The sequence below is a fragment of the Mandrillus leucophaeus genome, unplaced genomic scaffold (assembly GCF_000951045.1).
Source record: "Mandrillus leucophaeus isolate KB7577 unplaced genomic scaffold, Mleu.le_1.0 Scaffold23, whole genome shotgun sequence".
NCBI classification, from domain to species: Eukaryota; Metazoa; Chordata; class Mammalia; order Primates; family Cercopithecidae; genus Mandrillus; species Mandrillus leucophaeus.
In genome coordinates this window covers 4,021,139-4,039,519 of record NW_012102365.1, presented here as the reverse complement: position 1 = coordinate 4,039,519, position 18,381 = coordinate 4,021,139, and the positions used below count along the sequence as shown (strand labels likewise).

The 18,381-nt window shown below is 39.9% G+C and overlaps 1 protein-coding gene across 2 annotated transcripts in view; it reads right to left on the bottom strand.

The window, feature by feature from the left end:
* The window catches only part of LOC105540955 (protein 4.1), a 151,740-nt gene that overhangs the window by 107,888 nt on the left and 25,471 nt on the right, over positions 1-18,381 (bottom strand). For both annotated transcript variants that reach the window (XM_011981742.1, XM_011981743.1), the window contains exons 4-6: positions 12,671-12,713; positions 7,412-7,487; positions 4,403-4,621 (exon numbers count right to left, since the gene is read on the bottom strand). In XM_011981742.1, the coding sequence (XP_011837132.1) occupies positions 4,403-4,621; positions 7,412-7,487; positions 12,671-12,713 (338 nt within the window). The remainder of the gene's footprint in view (positions 1-4,402; positions 4,622-7,411; positions 7,488-12,670; positions 12,714-18,381) is intronic.

The window sequence follows — 18,381 nt, the reverse complement described above, 5'->3', positions numbered from 1 at the left end:
TACATACTCACAAATCTCTTCAATGTCTGGCATAGAAGACAGCTGAATTCTCCCAATTGCTTCTGCATTCAATCTGTTGCAATATATTGATTTGGCAGTATGTGAAGAAATCTGATCTCACACAGACATGTAGTTGGAAAAGGGGTGACTATGAATTTAAAATATTCTTTTTTTTTTTGAGACAGACTCTTGCTCTTGTCACTCAGGCTAGAGTGCAATGGCACGATCTCAGCTCACTGCAACCATCGCCTCCCAGGTTAAAGTGATTCCCCTGCCTCAGCCTCCCAAGTAGCTGGGATTACAGGTGCTCGCCACCATGCCCAGCTAATTTTTGTATTTTCAGTAGAGACGGGGTTTTGTCATATTGGCCAGGCTGGTCTCGAACTCCAGACCTTGTGATCCGCCTGCCTCAGCCTCCCAAAGTGCTGGGATTACAGGCATGAGCCACTAGGCCTGGCCTAAAATATTCTTTTCTGGTATTACACTAAAACTTATCAACGGCAGTTTCTTAAAGATAATTTTCAATGTGAAATGTAGAAATTTATCAATGAACTCTTTGTACTGTTACATTAAAATCCATTGGTCTATCTTGCATTTTGAATCTTTTACCTGTGCATGATTTAACATTGTGCATTTCTAATCTGAAAAATACTTGTTCACCAAGTTAGGAAAATCTTCCAAACCTTGATACAATATGTGTATAAAAAAATCACATTCATTAAAATTACCACCGACCTTAGCAGAAAAGTCTTTAAAAGCTGTCAAGATCATGGGGATATATAAAAGTTTTCCAAAATTGTAATTTTTACCGGAATGCTTCAATTTTGTCATTAGCAACAAATACTGTCAGTTGCTTTCCTAAAAGTAGTAGCTCATTTCATTTTTGAGAATATGTATATCAAATAACCAAGTCCGAATAATCATAGTTTGTCATTTTTTCAAGAAAACATGGTGTTTCACAGAAAAGATGGCCACCGGGAGTGGTGGCTCACGCCTGTAATCCCAGCACTTTGGGAGGCCGAGGCAGGCGGATCACAAGGTCAGGAGATCAAGACCATCCTGGCTAACATGGTGAAACCCCATCTCTACTAAACATACAAAAAATTAGCCGGGCATGGTGATGGGTGCTTGTAGTCCCAGCTACGTGGGAGGCTGAGGCAGGAGAATGGCGTGAACCCGGGAGGCAGAGCTTGTAGTGAGCTGAGATCCGGCCACTGCACTCCAGCCTAGGCTACAGAGTGAGACTCCATCTCAAAAAAGAAAAAAAAAAAAAAAAAAAAAAGATGGCCAATTCAGCTCACAACTCAATTGCATAAGTGCTTTTCCTTGAGACAACTGTCGTGCTTCAGTATGCAGCAGAAATGCTTTGTGTGTACTTCCTATCTAATCACACAGAATATTAAATAGAAATGTATTCAAGACTTAATAAAATTCATACTTTTTGCTGCTTCATTAGGAAAATTCTAAGGTAAGCTGGCTTTCTTTTAACTGCAAGTGCATGCTGGAGAACAATATAATGACTATTGGTACAGTTTGCCGCAACTGCCTTGATTTGTGCCCCACCCACTTCAACACAGTGAGGAAGGCAAATAACATCTTAGCATTATTACAAAAATAATTTTGACCTCATGGACCCCTTGAAAGAATCTTGAAGATCTCCAGGGTCTATAGACCACCCTTTGAGAACCGTTGTCCTAACTCAAAGGGTGGTTATAAAGATTAAACGTGATGCTGTACATAAAGCGCTTATCATAGTATCTGGCACGTAAGAATAGATGCACAATAACTGGCTACTTATTATGATGATTATGTAACAATTTTATAAAGAAGAATCAAGCATTAGATGAGAGACTATAAGTCCTCTCAAACCTGAGATTCTATTATGATCAGATAACCATTAAAAGACTCATTAGGCCGGGCGCAGAGGCTCATGTCTGTAGTCCTAGCACCTTGGAAGTCTTGAGGCTGGGAGTTTGAGACCAGCCTGGACCACATGGTGAGACTACCAGCTCTATAAAAAAATTTAAAAATTAGCTGGACATGTTAGCACACACCTATAGTCCTAGCTACTCAGAAGGCTGAGGTGAGATGATCACTTGAGCCTAGGAAACTGAAAGCCGCAGTGAGCTATGATCACACCACTGCACTCCACTCTAGGCGAGAGTGAGACTCTATCTCTTTAAAAAAAAAAATCAGAGACAGATTTCAAGTCTCAATCATAATCTGACATCATCATTTTCTGCGCTTCAGCTCTATGGCAGCAGTAAATATTTTCTTTTACTATTTTACTGATGCCCAAAGTTATATTATAATTAATAAAAAATATTTTTAAATTATTAGATAATAAAAATACTTCCCCACAGTATTGACATTCTAATTATTTTCTTTCCAGTACTTGCTTTTCTATGTATATACGCATAGATTTTTTATATATCCATATATCTTTATATATATAAATGTTGAGAATCATAACCAGAATATAAATAAAAGTGCTGTAATTCTAGCACTTCGGGAGGCCGAGGCAGGTGGATCACGAGGTCAAGAGTTCAAGACCCGCCTGGCCAAGATGGTGAAACCCCATCTCTACTAAAAACACAAAAAATTAGCCAGGAGTGATGGTGGGCACCTGTAATCCCAGCTACTCGGAGGCTGAGGCAGAGAACTGCTTGAACCCGGGAGGTGGAGGTTGCAGTGAGCCAAGATCGTGCCACCGCACTCCAGCCTTGCCAACAGACTGAGATTCCGTCTCAAAAATAAAAATAAAAATGAAAAATAAAAACAATAAAAATGTATTCAAAGACAATGTAACATGCTTAAGTTATAATCATCAACAAGTTGAAAGTGGTGTATTTAGTGATTACAGACATTGGTACTGGAATAAGTCCAAACTTAAAAAGCAAACGTGCAGTTCTCTTTGGAAATAGTGTGACCCTGAGAGAGATGGGTAACTCTTATAAGACTCCTGCTATGTGGGTTGCAGACTTTAAAGTCCTTAGTATGGTCCTCATGACTGAGGAACCTGAACCTACAGAGGCAATAACACACCTAGAATTGGGACACCTTAAGTTACAACTCTCTCATTTGAAGCATCCCAATCCATGCAATCCTATTTAGGAGAACAAAATGGCTCAAAGGCTGGAAAGAATATTTTTTACTACCATGGCAAGCCTACCGACACCACTCTTTGGATTTCTCTTTGAGCAGTGTGATCCTTTGAAGCTTTGTAACCTAACTCATGCTAACATAACTCAGGGTACTAACTCAAGGCCAAGGTCAGACTTTCACATTAATATGCTAAGGCAGTTTATAGAACTAAGCTATAGCAAGTCACTCAAGTAACAATGAATGTATGTGTAGGAAGAAACACAAATTATTCTGGCACTTTAATATTAGCTAATATTTACTGAATTTTTTACCATGTGAAAGACATCGTGACATTGTATTCAGTATTTTACACACATTACCTTTCAATGGTGTGATGTCAGCTCACTGCAGCCTTGACCTCCCAGGCTATCCTTCCACCTCAGCTACTTGCCACAGGTGTGCACCATCATGCCTGGCTAATTTTTAAATTATTTGTAGAGATGAGGTCTTGCTATGTTGCCCAGCTGGTCTCAAACACTTGGGTTCAAGTGATCCTCCTGCTTCGGCCTCCTAAAGTGCTAGGATTTCAGGTGTGAGCCATCACGCCCAGCCCACAATACCTTTTCTAAACCTAGCAATCCCCCTATTTTCTCTGAGGTGATAATCTCCATCAGAAATATAAGAAACCTGAGGCTCAGAGAAGTTATAATTGAAAGACCTAAGCTCACAAGGTTGGAACCAAGGTCAAGATTTCAACCCAGCTCAGACTGACTGTAAACTCTTGCTCTTGATCACTTGATAACGCCCAACACTGCCAATCATTTTCATGTATAAAAGCAGTATAGTCGGTGAATAAAGACTTTTAAAAATACTTCCAAGAGTTTCATGGGCCCTCTGAAATCTATCCGTGTATAAAAATCTCAAATTAAAAACCCCTGCTCTAAGGATCTCAAGGTACCTAATGCAGCATAATGAGCTTTAAATCTGATAAAAAATAAAAGATAAGGAAACAAAAATAATAATAGCTGCCATTTGCTGAGCACTGAACCAGCCACTGTGCTAAGTGCTTTACATATATTACTTCATTTAGTTTTCATCCTACAACGCAATGACCATTAATCTGATGAGAAATCTGAAAGTTTAGATTAAGAGAGGTTAAGTAACCTGCCCAAAGTCAAACAGTGGAGGAAACTGAGTTCACACGGACTCTTTCTGTGGCACCATGCTCCCTCTTAGGCAAACACTGAACCAATACCATGTTAAGTGTTTAAACTCATTGCCAAAACAAACACCAAACAAACCCTGTAGACATACTCACCTGTATGACTTATGCAGTTCCATGACCTTCTCTTCAAGTTCCTTGGTCTGATTTGGAGCCAGTTTAAAATCACTGACATAATCCACGCCATGGAGTTCTGGGTCATAGTCTCCCAGTTCAGACTGGATGGTGTAAGAACCTAATAATGCTAAGGTTGCAAAGGAACAGGGCAGCCGTCCTGCAACTATGTCCTGCCGAAGCTGAAGACATAAATAATATCTACAGCAAAAGAGAAAAAATGTTATGTCAGCAACAACAACAACAAAATATAGAGAAAGAAAAAGGAGAAAAGAGGAGAAAGAGAAAGGGAGAGAGAGAAAAAATAAGGAGACAGAAGAAAAGAAAGCGATTAAGTAAATATGAGATAATATTAATAACTGTTCGATCTAGGTAGTGGGTATATGGTAGTTCATTGCACTATTATTTTTCTCTTTCTGTGTGTTTGAAATTTTTCCATATTAAAACTTAAAAAAATACTGTAACTATATTGGACACATGTTTAGAAAGAGGAAAAGCTGGGGAAGTCTAAAGGAAGTAATGAAACTAATATATTTTTTTAAGTATACTAAGTACCACATATACATAAATTATCTCACCTAATCTCACACACACACACACACACACACACACACAACTTGTGAGGTGGGTATCATTGCCAGATTATAGATGAGGAAGCAGCTCAGAAGCTTAGCGTGCTCAGTGTCAGGTAGTAATAAAGACTGGCTCCAAAACCAGGCCCTTTCTTTTCTGTCACATTGCTATGCCAAGTGTGCAGACATAGTCCTTCATATATAAAGATGACATTACTGACATATTTTCACTAGGATATAAACATTCTGGTGTATCTTCTCTCCAAGATAAGTTAAGTCGCATGCAGCCTTCTACATACTATTAGCCACCTTGTAAGACTAATTCCATCTGTGTGCTACACTGTTGGGAACTGCACAGTTCGCAGTTAAAACAGTTCAGTCCAACAAACCAACTGAGTGCCTTACCACGTTCAGACACTTTTCTCTCTGTCAGTGTAACGTTCGCCACCTATGGCCCTGACTTCCTTACCACGTGTTCTAATTGACTGAGTTGACCAATTCAGACTGTTTTACCAAACAGGAAAGTATTATTAAATTGACAATTCCTAAATTAATTAGAATCATATCTTTGCTTCTATTATAAGATAGTAAGTAACATTTTGCTCTAATTAGTCACAACATACATGTTTTTTTAAATGTCAGAACAATGCCAAACAAGGCACAAAAATTTTAAAACTCCTCTAAAATGTAAATAATTAGGAAAGATTTTTAGAAATGTGTTTTGTTTTATACATAAGCCTAGATGAAGAAAGACGATTAAGTAGCAACTCCAAAAGACAAATACTATTGTGAAAAAGAAATAACCAAAGGAATTTTTTAAGGCAGAGATCTGGCATCTCAACTTCAAGAATGTACTGAGGATGACTAGACGACAAATAATAAGAAAAAAATGGTATTGACTTTGTATAGAACTTAATAATCAGATTTTTAAAGAGGTTAGTCTATTCTCTTATTTGAGAGTATGGAAACTATCTAGGCCTAAAGACTAAATCTGCCTGGAATCAGACAGTTGGCAGCAAAATCAGAAATAGAAAGCAGTTACTCAACAACCAACAGTTTAATTTAACAGACATTTGCCAAGCATCTACTATGGATAAGACCCTACGCAAGACGTCATGAATATAAATATGCACAGTAGTACTTTATAATATATTGATTTTCTATTTTTCCTTTTTAGTTAATATTTTTATAGAATCCAATAAAAGCCATTTTCTTAAGACATCAGTAGGCTGTGTTTTTTTTTTTTTTTTTGAGACGGAGTCTGGCTCTGTCACCCAGGCTGGAGTGCAGTGGCCGGATCTCAGCTCACTGCAAGCTCCGCCTCCCGGGTTTACGCCATTCTCCTGCCTCAGCCTCCCAAGTAGCTGGGACTACAGGCGCCCGCCACCTCGCCCGGCTAGTTTTTTGTCTTTTTAGTAGAGATGGGGTTTCACCATGTTAGCCAGGATGGTCTCGATCTCCTGACCTCGTGATCCACTCGTCTCGGCCTCCCAAAGTGCTGGGATTACAGGCTTGAGCCACCACGCCCAGCCAGTAGGCTGTTTTTAAAGAGTACAAGATTTCATAAATTAGGTGGGCTCCAAGGAAGATTCAGTTCAGGGCATCAAGTACTTCATCAAACATTTTAAAAGGGAGATAGGAAGAAATAATAACACTCAGACTTTCAGTTTTTTTGATACCTATAAGAAGGGTGTGGTGGCTCAAGCCTGTAATACCAGCACTTTGGGAGGCCGAGGTGGGCGGATCACCTGAGGTTAGGAGTTTGAGACCAGCCTGGCCAACATGGTGAGAACCCGCCTCTACTAAAAATACAAAAAATACAAAAAATAAAAAATAAATTAGCAGGGCATGGTGGCGCATGTCTGTAATCCCAGCTACTCGGGAGGCTGAGGTAAAAGAATCGCTCGAACCCAGGAGGCTGAGGTTGCAGTGAGCCAGAATCGCGCCATTGCACTCCAGACTGGGAGAGAAGAGTGAGACTCCATCTCAAAAAACAAAAAACAACAACAAAAAGAAGGAACATGGTGGGAAAGGAGTATGAAAAGAGACCCCAAAAAATAAACAAAAAAAAAAAAACAGTAGAGCCATTTTACCATGACATTTGTGTCTTGCCCTTTGGAGGGTGCTGGTAGGAGCCCTGTCCACAGCTCGGCATATCCATGATAAATAAGCAAGGCCAGTTCCCCTGCCAATTTGCTGATATTTGTGATACAGGTCACAGATACTTAAGGCTTTTAGGTTCACTTATTTGCATGCCTGCCTTGAAGTGACCAGAAACTTTCAATCTTACGCTGCTTAATATCATTATTTTTCTTCCGTTCTGAATAGGGAATTAGCAGAGCTTATGGTGGTAAGAATTACTATCTCATCATATACATTACTATATGAAAAATTACATGTTTAACTATTACTTATTTACCTTGTTATGTCTTCTGTTAACTGTGCTGGGTCAGGTGGATAAAACTTTACATTAAATGTAAAATTCCAAGGGACACCTATAAAAATAAACACAAAATAATTTTATGTTTATACCTAAGTTTCTAATTATTGGAAGTACTTCAAATTATTCAAACATTTCTCTTTTTCTTTTTCTTTTTTTTTGAGACGGAGTTTCGCTCTTGTCGCCCAGGCTGGAGTGCAGTGCCGTAATCTTGGCTTACCACAACCTCCATCTCTCGGGTTCAAGAGATTCTTCTGTCTCAGCCTCCTGAGGAACTGGGATTATAGGCATGCGCCACCATGCCCAGCTAATTTTGTATTTTTAGTAGAGATGGGGTTTCTCCATGTTGGTCAGGCCGGTCTCGAACTCCTGACCTCAGGCGATCTGCCTGCCTCGGCCTCCCAAAATGCTGGGATTACAGGCATGAGCCACTGCACCTGGCCCCACAAACTCTATACCATTCTTTCAACACTTTTGAAAGTCTGAAATTATGTCAAAAAATGTTTTAAAATTAGTAACTGAAAAAAACTGCCGGCTGGGCACGGTGGCTCATGCCTGTAATCCCAGCATTTTGAGAGGCCGAGGTGGGTGGATCATGAGGTCAAGAGATCAAGACCATCCTGGCCAACATGGTGAAACCCTGTCTCTACTAAAAAATACAAAAATTAGCTGGGCATGGTGGCGCATGACTGTATTCCCAGCTACTCAAGATGCTGAGGCAGGAGAATCACTTGAACCTGGGAGGTGGAGTTTGCGGTGAGCCGAGATCATGCCACTGCACTCCAGCCTGGCATCAGAGCAAGGCTCTGTCTCAAAAAAAAAAAATTGCTGCCTTCTAAGGACACAGGAAATCAAGAACTCCTACATAATATTGGTGGGGATGTATAAACTGTCACAAACAATTTAAAAGAGAACAATTTGGCAATATCTTATTGTAAAGATGAAAATAAACATAACCTATAATCTAGCAATTGTTTCTTCCAAGCACATTTCCTAAATCAGTATTTTTTACACTGTGGATCATGATCTGTTGTGAAATCAGTTTAGTGGGGAAAAAGGTCAGCATTCAAAACATGAAATGGAATGCAAAAGAAGAAATAAGGATGTCACTCATATCGTTCACAGTAAAAATTAAGAATTATTGGCTAGGTGCAGTGGCTCACGCTTGTAATCCCAGCATTTTGGGAGGCTGAGGCAGGTGGATCGCTTGAGCTCATGAGTTGGAGACCAGCCTGGGCAATATGGTGAAACCCAGTATCTACAAAAAAAAAAAAAAAAAAAAAAAAAAGCTAGGCCTGGTGGCACGTGCCTGTATTCCCAACTACTCAAGAGGCTTAGGTGGGAGGACGGTTTGAGCCTGGGAGGTAGAGGTTGCAGTGAGCCATGATCACGCCACGGCACTCCAGCCGGGGCAACAGAGCCAGGCTTTGTCTCCAAAAAAAAAAAAAAAATTGCTTGTTAAATTTTCTTTTTCTTTTCTTTTTTTCTTTTTTTGAAATGGAGTCTTGCTCTTGTTGCCCAGGCTGGAGTGCAATGGTGTGATCTCAGCTCACTGCAACCTCCACCTCTCAGATTCAAGCAGTTCTCCTCCCTCAGCCACCCCAGTAGCTGGGATTACAGGCGCATGCCACCACACCTTGCTAATTTTGTATTTTTGGTAGAGACGGGGTTTCACCATATTGGTCAGGCTGGTCTCAAACTCCCGACCTCAGGTGATCCGCCCGCCTTGGCTTCCCAAAGTGCTGGGATTACAGGTGTGAGCCACTGCGCCCGGCAAATTTTCTTTTTCAACAGGGAGGAATTACAAAAATTACTCTGAGTAAGGAAAGGAAAATGCACATGATTACCTGTTACATAATTTAATTTATACAATGTTCAAAAAGATAAAACAAAACATATTTTTAGATATACATTCATAGATAATAAAAAGCATTTCGAAAAATTCAAAGGAATCATTAACACAAAATTCTGGACAGTGGTGACCTCTGCAGGGAAAGAAGAGAAGGAAGGAAAAGACATGGGTTATATTTTAAGACATAATTTGTAGAAATTATGTATCAGTAACTTACAATATATATAGAAGGTATACGGATTTCTTGTTTTCGCTCTGTACTATTCCAGACAGGAAGAGTGATCTTTCTTTTTTTTTTTTTTGAGATGGAGTCTTGCACTGTCTCTCGGGCTGGAGTGCAATGGCATCATCTTGGCTCACTGCAACCTCCGCCTCCCGGGTTCAAGTGATTCTCCTGCCTCAGCCTCCTGAGTAGCTAGGATTACAGGCATGTGCCACCACGCCCGGTTAATTTTTTGTATTTTTAGTAGAGACGGGGTTTCACTATGTTGGCCAGGCTGGTCTCAAACTCCTGACCTCGTGATCCACCCTTCTTGGCCTCCCAAAGTGCTGGGATTACAGGCATGAGCCACCACGCCCATCCAGGAAGGGTGATCTTTCTTATCCAGAACCAAGAGAATAATCCAAGCTAAAAATTAAGCTAGGAGGAAGAAGAGATTGACAAACCTCAGAAAAAGGTCCAAACGGGTAAGGCTGGGTCTGAGGGAGATTAAAAAAAAAAATAGACAAAGCGATACTACAGGTATGTAAGTATGGATATATGAAAAAATATATATATATATAATGGATTGAAAGGTATCACCTCAAATTCATAACAATAGATTTCTATGGATAGGGAGAGAAGGAGATGGGACTGAGAGGAAAACAGACAAATCTTACCTGTACTTTCTATTTTTAATAAAAAATGTTAATTCTGCAATAGATAAATGTCATTCTTCTATTCTCTGTATTTTTTGAAATACGGAAAAAAATTTATTGTTGAGTATCTATAACAATTTTTTTTTTCTTTTTTTTGAGACAAATTCGCTTGGTCGCCCAGGCTGGAGTGCAGTGGCGCGATCTTGGCTCACTGCAAGCTCCGCGTCCCAGGTTCATGCCATTCTCCTGCCTCAGCCTCCCAAGTAGCTGGGATTACAGGCGCCTGCCACCACACTCAGCTAATTTTTGCATTTTAAGTAGACATGGGGTTTCACCATGTTGGCCAAGCTGCTCTTGAACTCCTGACCTCAGGTGATCCGCCTGCTTTGGCCCCCAAAGTGCTGGGATTATAGGCGTGAGCTACCGCAACCGGCCATATACTTGTGTTTTTAAAATGCAAAATTTATATGTGCCTAGAAAAAAAATATTGCAGATTATATCAGTTTAACAGTGATTGTATCCAGAGGACAGGATTTAGAGGACTCTTACATTCTTCATGATAATTTCCTATAATGTTTAAATTTCTTACAATGGGTATATATTACCTGCGTGATTTAAAAAAAAAAAAAAAACTTAAGGGCTGGGCATGGTGGCTCACGCCTGTAATCCCAGCACTTTGGGAGGCCAAGGGGGGTGGATCACCTGAGGTCAGGGGTTCCAAACCATCCTGGCCAACATGGCAAAACCCTGTCTCTACTAAAAATAATACAAAATTAGCCAGGCATGGTGGCACATGCCTGTAATCCCAGCTACTTGGGAGGCTGAGGCAGAAGAATCGTTTGAACCTGGGAGGTGGAGGTTGCAGTGAGCCGAAATCACACCACTGTACTCCAGCCTGGGCAACAAGAGCAAAACTCCGTCTCAAAACAAACAAACAAAAAACAGAAACAAAACAAACAAAAAAAAACTTAAACCCCCACCTTTGCAATAAATGTCATTCTTCCCTTTGTCTTAAAAAAATGTTTACAATTTGATTCTCTATTAAAGTTTTTGTAAGGGACATGGTGTTTTTTTGTTATTGTTTTTTGGGGTTTTTTTCCCCCATGTTGAAGAAAGTGTTTTTATTATTCCGTAATTTTTTTTTTTTGAGATGGAGTCTCCAGGCTGGAGTACAGTGGCACGATCTCGGCTCACTGCAGCCTCCGACTCCCTGGTTCAAGCAACTCTCCTGCCTCAGTCTCCCATGTGCCACCATATCCAGCTAATTTTTGTATTTTTAGTAGAGACAGGGTTTCACCATGTTGGCCAGGATGGTGTAATTTTTTTTTAACTGAAAAATATTAAGGTTCCTTTTCTTAGCAAGATTTTTTTTTTTTAAATACCCAGGAAGATAATCCACTAGATATTCTTTTTTACTCATCATAAACTCTGTTAACTTTTTCTCCTAAAGAATCTTCTTGTATAATCATATGTTCCTAATATTTCATATTAAAAGTATTTTCATTGAAAGGAGCAAGGAGTTACATTTTTCTTGTGGTGTCTCAAATATTCTGAATATTTGTTTGCTCTGACTTGCATTTTAAAACAAGCTTTTTATAGGTGGAAAGCAAATATAGAGTTATCAGTCCAAAAGAGTATTTTGTTTCTTCACTTAAGAAAACTAAACAATTACAAACAAGGTCTAAAGAAAAACATTTCACCATAACAAAAGTGTTTTCTTCTAAGAAACAAATGAAAAGCAAAGTTTGTTTTCAGGTGAGTGTTAAAACTTACTAATCATGATAAATAACTATTGCACTTCCTGGAAGTTTCTTCAAAACTAAACTAAAAGGACAGGCAGTTTTAATTAGCCATTGGGCCTGGGACTGCAAAATACTAATCTATACTTTTTTCAATCCAGAAATATTTATCCCAGGACACCAGGCGGATCAGGGTGTAAAGCGGGACTATACATTAGAGTTAGAGGTAGGAGCAAAGCCAATATGTCAGAAGGGTCAGTGGCAAGCAATTCTTGTCCTTCCATTCTTTTTTTCTTCCACAGTCCTTTATACTACAGTTTAGAAGAGGACTGTTAAAAGGGATGAAAACAACCATAAAGAGGAAAACATAAAATTTATAATGCAATAGTTCAGAACAATTTAAAAGGAATAGGACATGGCAGCAAACTCCTAGAAGGCAACTGCAGTTTCAGTCACTACCACTTTGAGAACTGACTCCCATATCCTTTTTCTTTTCTCATCTTTGTTCTTTTCCACCTTCTGTTACTCTCAACTCTTCCTATCTTCCCCAACTTTGCCCAGTTGTAAAAAAAAATCAACAAAATCTGACCTACATCTCAACAGTATCCACCTCTGCTATATTTTTCTATTATGGAATCTCCTCCTTCCAGGAGAAGGCTTTATCTCAATTTCAAAGCAATCTGCAGTAGTCAGGATTCTAAAGTGACTGACTCACAGCCAGAAATGGCTGGAAATCCTCTGACCTACTAAAAGAAAGAAAGAACTATAAAAAGAGCTATATCCACTTACCACGAACCTGCTTTTTTATTTCTTTGGCGGAATCCAGCCACGTCTGTAAAAAGGAGAAAAGGCATTCACACAGAGCTCCAAAACACATAAACAACAGGGTACTGGAAGCTGGATCACTGACTATCTTCAAATAGTGCCTCCAGATCAACCTGTATTTCCTTTGATAGTCTTTGCACTAATTTCACAAAGCATAGTGATTTTGAGCAGACAAAAAGGGACCCCGACATTTGGGCTGAATATTAGCTCCACTACTTCCTGGCTGAGTGACTTTAGGAAATCTGTACCTCAGTTTCCTCATCTATAAAATGAGATATTGGTAGTACTGCCTACTTCATAGTGTTACTGTGAAGATACAATGAGTTAATACATGTAAATACATTAGTAAACAGCAAAAGCTAAGTAAGCTTTGGTTATTTATATTATTCTATAAAGACTAGTAGATAGCTACAACCAGAATCAATTGACAGCATCCACATTTTATTTTCTTCTCCAACCCTGACCTTTGGTCACCTTCAAGTTTTTTCTTTTCTTTTTTTGAGAAGGAGTCTTGCTCTGTCGCCCTAGCTAGAGTGCACTGGCACAATCTCAGCTCACTACAACCTCCGCCTCGCGGATTCAAGCAATTCTCCTGACTCAGCCTCCCATGTAGCTGGGATTACAGGCCCTTGCCACCACACCTGGCTAATTTTTGTATTTTTACTAGAGATGGGGTTTTGCCAAACATGTTGGCCAGGCTGGTCTCAAACTCTTTTTTTTTTCTTTTTTTTTGAGTCAGAGTTTCACTCTTGTCACCCAGGCTGGAGTGCAATGGTACAATCTCGATCTCAGCCCACTGCAACCTCCGCCTCCCTGGTTCAAGTGATTCTCCTGCCTCCACCTCCCGAGTAGCTGGGATTACAGGTGCGTGCCACCATGCCCAGATAATTTTTGTATTTTAAGTAGAGATGGGGTTTCACCATGTTGGTCAGGCTGGTCTCCAACTCCTGACCTCAGGTGATCCGGCCGGCTCGGCCTCCCGAAGTGCTGGGATTATAGGCATGAGCCACTGTGCCTGGCCAAAGTTTTCTGTATCAGCACAGTATTCAGTACATGGCTTGTGCCCAGTTTACTGAATGAATAAATATTTTGTTTTCCCGAACTACTCTTGCCCACGCCAGTGTTGTCCTTCACTGTTCTCCCACTCCACTTAGAATCAGCACACCACTAGGCTAGGGCTCCTCAACCCATGGTGGACCATGCAAAATAAGGGCACTGGAAAAGAACCTCACCATTAACATTGTTCATAGATCCCTTTGAGAAATGTTTAAAGACAGAAATTTCTAAATTTCTAGAAATGTTTAAAACATGTTAGTGGAATATAAGATACATATCAAAAAGTACATAAAATGTAAGTATAAAGATCAATAAAATATCAATGTGAACATACAAGAATTATAACATTACTAGCACCTCAGGAGCCCCTTTCTTGCCTCCTCCTAATCCCTCCTCTTCCCTTGTCCAAAGATTTAAAATTGAACTTTAGTGGCATTTTATTTATTTATTTAGATAGGATCTCGCTCTGTGGCCCAGGTCGGAGTTTAGTGATGCAATCTTGGTTCTCTGCAACCTCCACCTCCCGGGTTCAAGCAATTCTCCTGCCTCAGCCTCCCGAGTAGCTGGGATTACAGGCGACCACCATCATGGCTGGCTTATTTTTTTGTATGTTTAGTAGAGATGGGGTTTCACCATGTTGGCCAGGCTGGTCTCAAACTCCTGATCTCAAGTGATCTGCCCACCTCAGCCTCCCAAAGTGCTGAGATTACAGGTGTCAGCCCCCGCACCCAGAGATAGTGGTATTTAGAAAAAAGGAGTAAGGTGTCCCCCTCCTCACCCTCTACCAACAAGGGCAGAGCATATGGTGACCATACCATTTGCCCTATTGAAGGAATGGGCTTGAACATCACATATTTAAATTGATTATATACTACTTTGACTATTATATAATCATTACAACAGACAATAAACGTAAGAGGACTAGTTTTCTTTTACACTCCCACCACAATTAAACCAGAAAATTAATATACATAAATAAATGCTACATAGTATTAAATTGTTCTAAAGTATAAAAATAAGCACATACTTGTTTAAGCCCTGTCAGAAAGGGGTGACCTGGGTGTTTTCTCCTTAGTCTTTCATTTAGACTAAAGAAAGTTTAAAAAAAGTTGCTGTATTTTCAAAGGCAAAGGAAGACTTTAAAAGCATCAACTGAGTTTCATGAAACCTCTGAGAACCTTGGTTTACACCACGCAATCCAGAACTACTACCACTTTTTACCACTTTGGAGTAGATATTTCTACCATAGAGGACTCCATGTTTTCCATTATTTTAAGAGAATCTCCCTAGGTAAGCTGAAGCTGCCAAGTTCCTTCCAGGGATTCTACGAGCCATTCTGAGTCTGTGCTAGAATTTCTACTAACTCGACATAGGGAAGGCAAATCCAGTTTTGTGTCAGTCATATAAAGACTGCAGGGTATAAGCTACTATGTAGAATAAATTGTTATTGCTTCAATTATCTACACCTCCAAATCAAAATAAAAAACAAAATCTTCTGGAGATAATAAAAATCATGCGTACAAGAACAGGTACTTTTATGCTCAATTTACATTGTTGAATTCCTAGCATTTTAGTTAGCCAACAAATATTTGAGGAATGCTTCCATGTGCTAGGCACTGTGGTTACAAAAAAAAAAAAAGAAACAAAGAAAGATTAAAAACTAGCACTGGTCCTCAGGGAGCTGTCATTCTAATCAGGAGGCAAAAAGAGAACAATCAGTTTGTTCAAGGTGTGATAATTACAATGATAAAAATATGTGCTAGTGCTATGCTAGAGCACAGGGTATTCTGAGAGCACAGAGGACGTGCACCAAAATGGTTTAAGAGTCAGTTAGGAAATGTTTCTTAATAGAATGTCTGGGGGATCTAAATGGAGTCTTGAAGGACAAATGAGTTAGCCAGGCAAAGAAGAAAAGGAAGTAATTAGAAAGGCACAAAAGTATAAAAGTGACTGCAATACACCTGAGTTGTTGCATGTGGTTCAGCATAGCTGGAGCATAGAGGCAAAGAGGAGAGAGGTAAAACTGAAAAGAACAGTAAGGACCAGACATGGAGGGATATTATTCCATGCTAAGAACTTAGACTTTATCAAGTTCTTAGCAAGCAGGAGTCATAGAAGGATTTAAAATAAAGGAGTGACATCAATTAGAGAAAGCATGATTGTAGCCCGGGAGACCAAAAAAGACGCTGTTGTTCAGAGTGATAACTGTGGTCCAGCAGGGGATAATGGTTAAGGGTACAGGCTTTGAAGTCACACAGTCTTGAATTCCAATCCTGCCTCACCCTCTCTACCATTTAGCAGCTGTGTAACCTTATATAAGACAGTGTTTCTGAGCCTCAATTTTCTCATATGTAAAATTGGGATAAAACTATCATCCGCCGGGCGCGGTGGCTCAAGCCTGTAATCCCAGCACTTTGGGAGGCCGAGACGGGCAGATCATGAGGTCAGGAGATCGAGACCATCCTGGCTAACCCAGTGAAACCCCATCTCTACTAAAAAATACAAAAAATTAGCCGGGCGTGGTGGCGAGCGCCTGTAGTCCCAGCTACGCGGGAGGCTGAGGCAGGAGAATGGCGTGAACCCGGGAGGCGGAGCTTGCAGTGAGCTGAGATCCGGCCACTGCACTCCAGCCTGGGCGACGCAGCGAGACTCCGTCTCAAAAAAAAAAAAAAAAACTATCATCCTCACAGAGTTATTGTGGGTTAAATTATTTGATGTATACTAAAAGCGCACAGCCAGTATTCAATAAATGGTACTGATATTGATAATCAAAAGGGTCTCATGGGATAAAGTCTATGGGACAGAGGAAAAAAAATTAGGAGTTAAAGCTATTAGGATTTGTGACTAAGTAAATGGGATGTAGGGGAAGGGTGGGCTCATGATGAGGGTTGGTAAGGTATAGTCGTAAAGAGTAATTCTCAAGTTGCTGGCTTGGGCAACTGGGTGGATGTGGCACTATTCACTAAAACAGGAAATAAAGGAAAATGAACAAATGTTATAAAGGAGAAAAAATAGCAACAACAAGAAACAACCTACATGTACATCAAACAGTTGAATGAATAAATTGTAGAATAATTTAAATAGGTATATGTTTAAAGTATCTTTGGAAATCCAAGTAGAACATTTCAATAGAAAGCTGTATAAGCAGGTCTGGCACTCAGAAAAGAAATTTGGGCCAGATATACATTTGGACACCTTCCTCATGTAGGTGGTAGATGAACCCATTAAAGAAGATTTAAAAATCACCCAAGGAGTATGTATTAGAGTGAAAATAAAGGGGAACACTTGGGGAACCTTTGCATTTAAGTGATAGAGAGAGAACAAAGAGCTGAGAAGTAAATTGAGGAGAAGAGACTACAGTGGTAGGAGAAAGACAGGAAAGGCTGGTATCACAGTATCTAAAGGAATAGGAAGTTTCAATGAGGGAGTAATTAAGATTATCAATACTGCAAAACGGACAAGTAACATGAGGATAAAAAATGTCAGATTTATCTTGGTAAGAGCAGTTTCAGCAGAGCAATAAGGGCAGAAATCAAAATACAATGAGTTATATCAAGTGCAGATGAGAACATGGCACAGCTGAAACTTTCGCTCATTACTCGTGAGAGTGTAAACTGGTAAAACCACTACAGAAAACTGTTTGATAGTATCACTAAAGCTGAACATATGCCTTCTCTAAAATCCATCAGTCTCACACCTAGGAACATGTCCAACAGAAACGGATACGGTGAGATGTATACCAAAAGGCACCTGTAAGAATGTTCCTAGCAGAAGTATTCATAAAAGCCCCAAACTGTAAACAAGCCAAATGTCTATCAGTAGTAGAGTATACAAAGTGTGGTGTAGTCAAACAATGAAATATTATATTACACAGTAATCAGGCCAAGAGGCTGAAGCAGGAGGATCGCTTGAGCCAGGGGGGTGGAGGTTGCAGTGAGTCAAGATTGTACCACTGCACTCCAGCCTGGACAACACAGTGAGACCCTGTCTCAAAAAAAAAAAAAATTATACAGTAATGAGAATGAACTATTGCTATTTAAAACAGCACGAATGAATCTCAAAAACATCATAATGAATGAAAAAGAAACCTGACCTAAGAGAAGATACTGTATGATTTTATTTATGCAAAGTATAAAAACAGGCAAAAGTGATTGATGGTGCTAGACATCAGGATGAAGTAACTTTTTTTTTTTTTTTTTAATTTTGTGATAGGGTCTCACTCTGTTACCTAGGCTGGAATGCAGTGGCACAATCTCGGCTCACTGCAACCTCCACCTCTCCGGCTCAAGCAATCCACCTCTGCCTCCTGAGTAGCTGGGACTACAGGTGCTCACCACCACACTTGGCTAATTTTTCTGTATTTGTAGAGACAGAGTTTCACTATGTCGCCCAGGCAGGAGGAAGAAGTTACTTTTGACGGGGAGTGGGGACGAGTAACAACAGATAAAGGGTTGGAGGTAGTGACTGGAAGGGACACAATAGGGGATTTTAGAGTTCTGGTAATGTTCATTTTTCTTATCCTGGGGGCGTTTACAAAGATGTGTTCACTTTTTTAAAATTCTCTGGCCAGGCGCAATGGCTCACACCTGTAATCCCAGCACTTTGGGAAGTCGAGGCGG